This window comes from Symsagittifera roscoffensis, chromosome 1, assembly GCF_963678635.1.
Source record: "Symsagittifera roscoffensis chromosome 1, txSymRosc1.1, whole genome shotgun sequence".
Lineage (NCBI taxonomy): Eukaryota > Metazoa > Xenacoelomorpha > Acoela > Convolutidae > Symsagittifera > Symsagittifera roscoffensis.
In genome coordinates, this window is record NC_087062.1 from 99,189,988 (window position 1) to 99,192,819 (window position 2,832).

The following is a 2,832-nucleotide window of genomic DNA, read 5'->3' on the forward strand; positions in this document are numbered from 1 at the left end:
GGGTCAGTCAGCGAAAAATGGATATCTCAAAATAGTACAAAGAGGGGACCTTCTGGATCGGCAGGGGTCAAATCCCTGAGGGGGGGGGGGCGTCCGCCCCCCTTAATCCGCTACTGATTATGATTAGTATTATAATTATTATGATTATGATCATTATGATTATAATGAGTATTATGATGATTATTATGATTAGTATTTTGATTATTGTTATTATGATTATGATTATGAATAATTTTGTGTTTATGATTATTATGATTATGATTATTTTGATTATTACTATTATGATTATGATCAGATCATTATTATGATTATTATAATCAATATGATTATTATTACTATCTCCAAAATTGTTCTTTTTCTGTTCAGATACGGAGGTGGAGGTTACATTCATGGACACTTCCGGCAGTAGTGACTTCCCGGCCATGCGTCAGTTGGCCATAGAGAAGGCACAGGTGGTGCTGATTGTGTTCTCGGTGGACGACAGACACTCGTACGAGCGAGTCAAACAGTACAGAGACGAAGTACTCGCCATCAAAAACGACGACCAGGTATCATCAACTATAGCCCACCTTACATACAAATATGCCTGTTAGCTTGACAATACCTTTCAGATTTGTCTCTTTTCTTAATGTCACTTTTGGCTCACGCATAAAAATAGAAATGTGAAATAAGGAAAAGAGTTCGTCGTTTTTTTTAAATCTTCGATCACGTCTGTAAAACTTAATCATTTTACGAAGTGTACATTTAACTTTAGACCCCCATAGTGGTCATAGCTAATAAAATGGACCTGCCGAGCCACACAGTGGACGCCAAAGCTGCCGACTTCTACACATGCTTCGAGTCCAACTACGGCTTCGTCGCCATGTCTGCCAAATCCGACCGCTCCGTCCGCAAACTGTTCAACGAAATCCTCAAGAAAGTCCAAATCCCCGGACTTCCCAATCTGGAAAAAGTTGAGAACAATATGAATGCGACAGGGGGGAAGAAGCCAGTGGCCAAGACGTCATCTCTCCCCATTGTTCGAGGCGGAAGCTTCAAAAGAAGCCACAAGAAAGTGGAGCGAAAAGTCAGCTGTCATCTACAGTGAGAAGAACTAACTTTTTATAATTAGAAACAACAAACAACCCTCTTTATGTCAAATCAACCCTAAATAACTGTTCATTAATTTAAAACCTTCACTTTGACCAAATGTTGCGAATGTTGTTGTTAGAAACCGCGACAACCCGAAACAAAAAACAACTCGTAACAAAAAACAACTCAAAATTGGCAAAAATTAAGGAAAACGACAGCTCTCAAAATTTGAAAATCACCTTGAAATTTAGGAGTTTCGGTTGAAGGTCGCTCTAAATGTTCGATAAAATCCTACCATCTGTTGGCAAGCTCGTTGCAGTTTGGCGCGACTGCGGCGGTGAGTATATTCCGAGTTGTTTTTTAATGCGAGTTGACTTTTATTACGAGTTGTCGTATTACTGTTGCTGTAGCAGTTGGATCTTGTTAACTAGCCCCCCCCCCCCCATAGTCAACAAGATCCTAGCAGTTTTTTAATTGAAGCTAATTAGACAGAGCTGAAAACGGCGGAAATTTTGCGACTTAGTGGTCTTTTTCATTTCTGCTCGTCCTTTTCTCGTTACGAGTATTTTAAGTAGCGAACTCCTCACCGCATTTTACTCTATTTACTCCTTGTAACACTTTCCTATTTAAAACCGCCACTTTTAACCAGGTTTTCTTGATTCCAGGTTTGAAAGTTTAAGGTCGGAGTTGAAGTGACTATATTACTTAGAAGTGAAAAAAGCAGAATCAAGTCTTTCGGAATCCGATCCAGTTCTGCAAAGGACTCTAACATATTACCAGATGACCACTACCATAAGGTTTAGGTTTCCATGGGGGGTAATTTGAGCTACCAAGCCATTGTTTTTCCTCCCTACCAAGGGTAGAATCGGGGTTTGGTTGGAACAAAAAATGAAAGACAGAAGGTCTCATCTGAGTAAAAAAATGAAATATCTTCTTTATAACCGACAGTTTGTAATATTCTTCCCTCTGTTATAAGAAAAACAGTTATGACATGTGATGTAAGGATTTTTTTCCATTGTGATTTTTGACAGGAAATGGCCGGCTTTTTTCTAGCTTCCCACCCCTCGTAAAATAACTAAATAATTGTCTAGAAAAACTAGAAACTGGATCTGCATATCAAAACAATTTCGACTTGGAAAATTCAGTCTGAAAAGCTAAACTTCTGGACAGTTTTTTTTCGACACGGATAATTTTTTCATTTTTGTTTTTCAAATTCAAAAACTATAGGGCTTCAATCTGGTACTGCAATTTACCCCCCTACAAAGTTTTTCGTCGAGGTGGTCAAATTGGCTGGAAAAATGACCTGAATCCAAAATTCCTTTCAACTCTCCGCATTTTGTAGGTTTGGACGTTAAATCGTGTAAATCACTGAAAATTAAATAAAGGTAGTTTGCAGAAATTAATAATTAATGACATTGATCTCATTTTTAAAACATTTTTAGGGAAAATTATGGAATATTAAATGCTAAGGTTGCTTAAGGTTGCTTTTAATCAGAAAAATTTTGTCTTCTAAACTATTAATTTTTGTCGGAAGTTTATACATTGTCTGAAAATTAGTAAGGCTTAGTTATTTGATGATTTGATGATCCTCCTGCAACACAAAAATAAGGCGTCGACCCCTTACCGACCCAAAGGTAGACCCCTCAGGGATTCGACCCCTTACTGACCCAAAGGTTCTCCTTTGAACTATTTACACATATCCAATTTTGGCTGACGGATCCTAAAACTTTTCTAAAGGCGCCCGCGGCGCCAATATATACT

The 2,832-nt window shown here is 38.1% G+C and overlaps 1 protein-coding gene across 5 annotated transcripts in view; it reads left to right on the forward strand.

Annotated features, from left to right (window-relative positions):
• The window catches only part of LOC134841575 (GTPase KRas-like), a 33,670-nt gene extending 32,389 nt beyond the window's left edge, over nt 1–1,281 (forward strand). For all 5 annotated transcript variants that reach the window (XM_063860819.1, XM_063858749.1, XM_063859529.1 and 2 more), the window contains 2 exons: nt 367–548; nt 755–1,281. In XM_063860819.1, the coding sequence (XP_063716889.1) occupies nt 367–548; nt 755–1,087 (515 nt within the window). In that variant the 3' untranslated portion in view covers nt 1,088–1,281. The remainder of the gene's footprint in view (nt 1–366; nt 549–754) is intronic.
• The last annotated feature ends 1,551 nt before the right edge of the window (nt 1,282–2,832 follow it).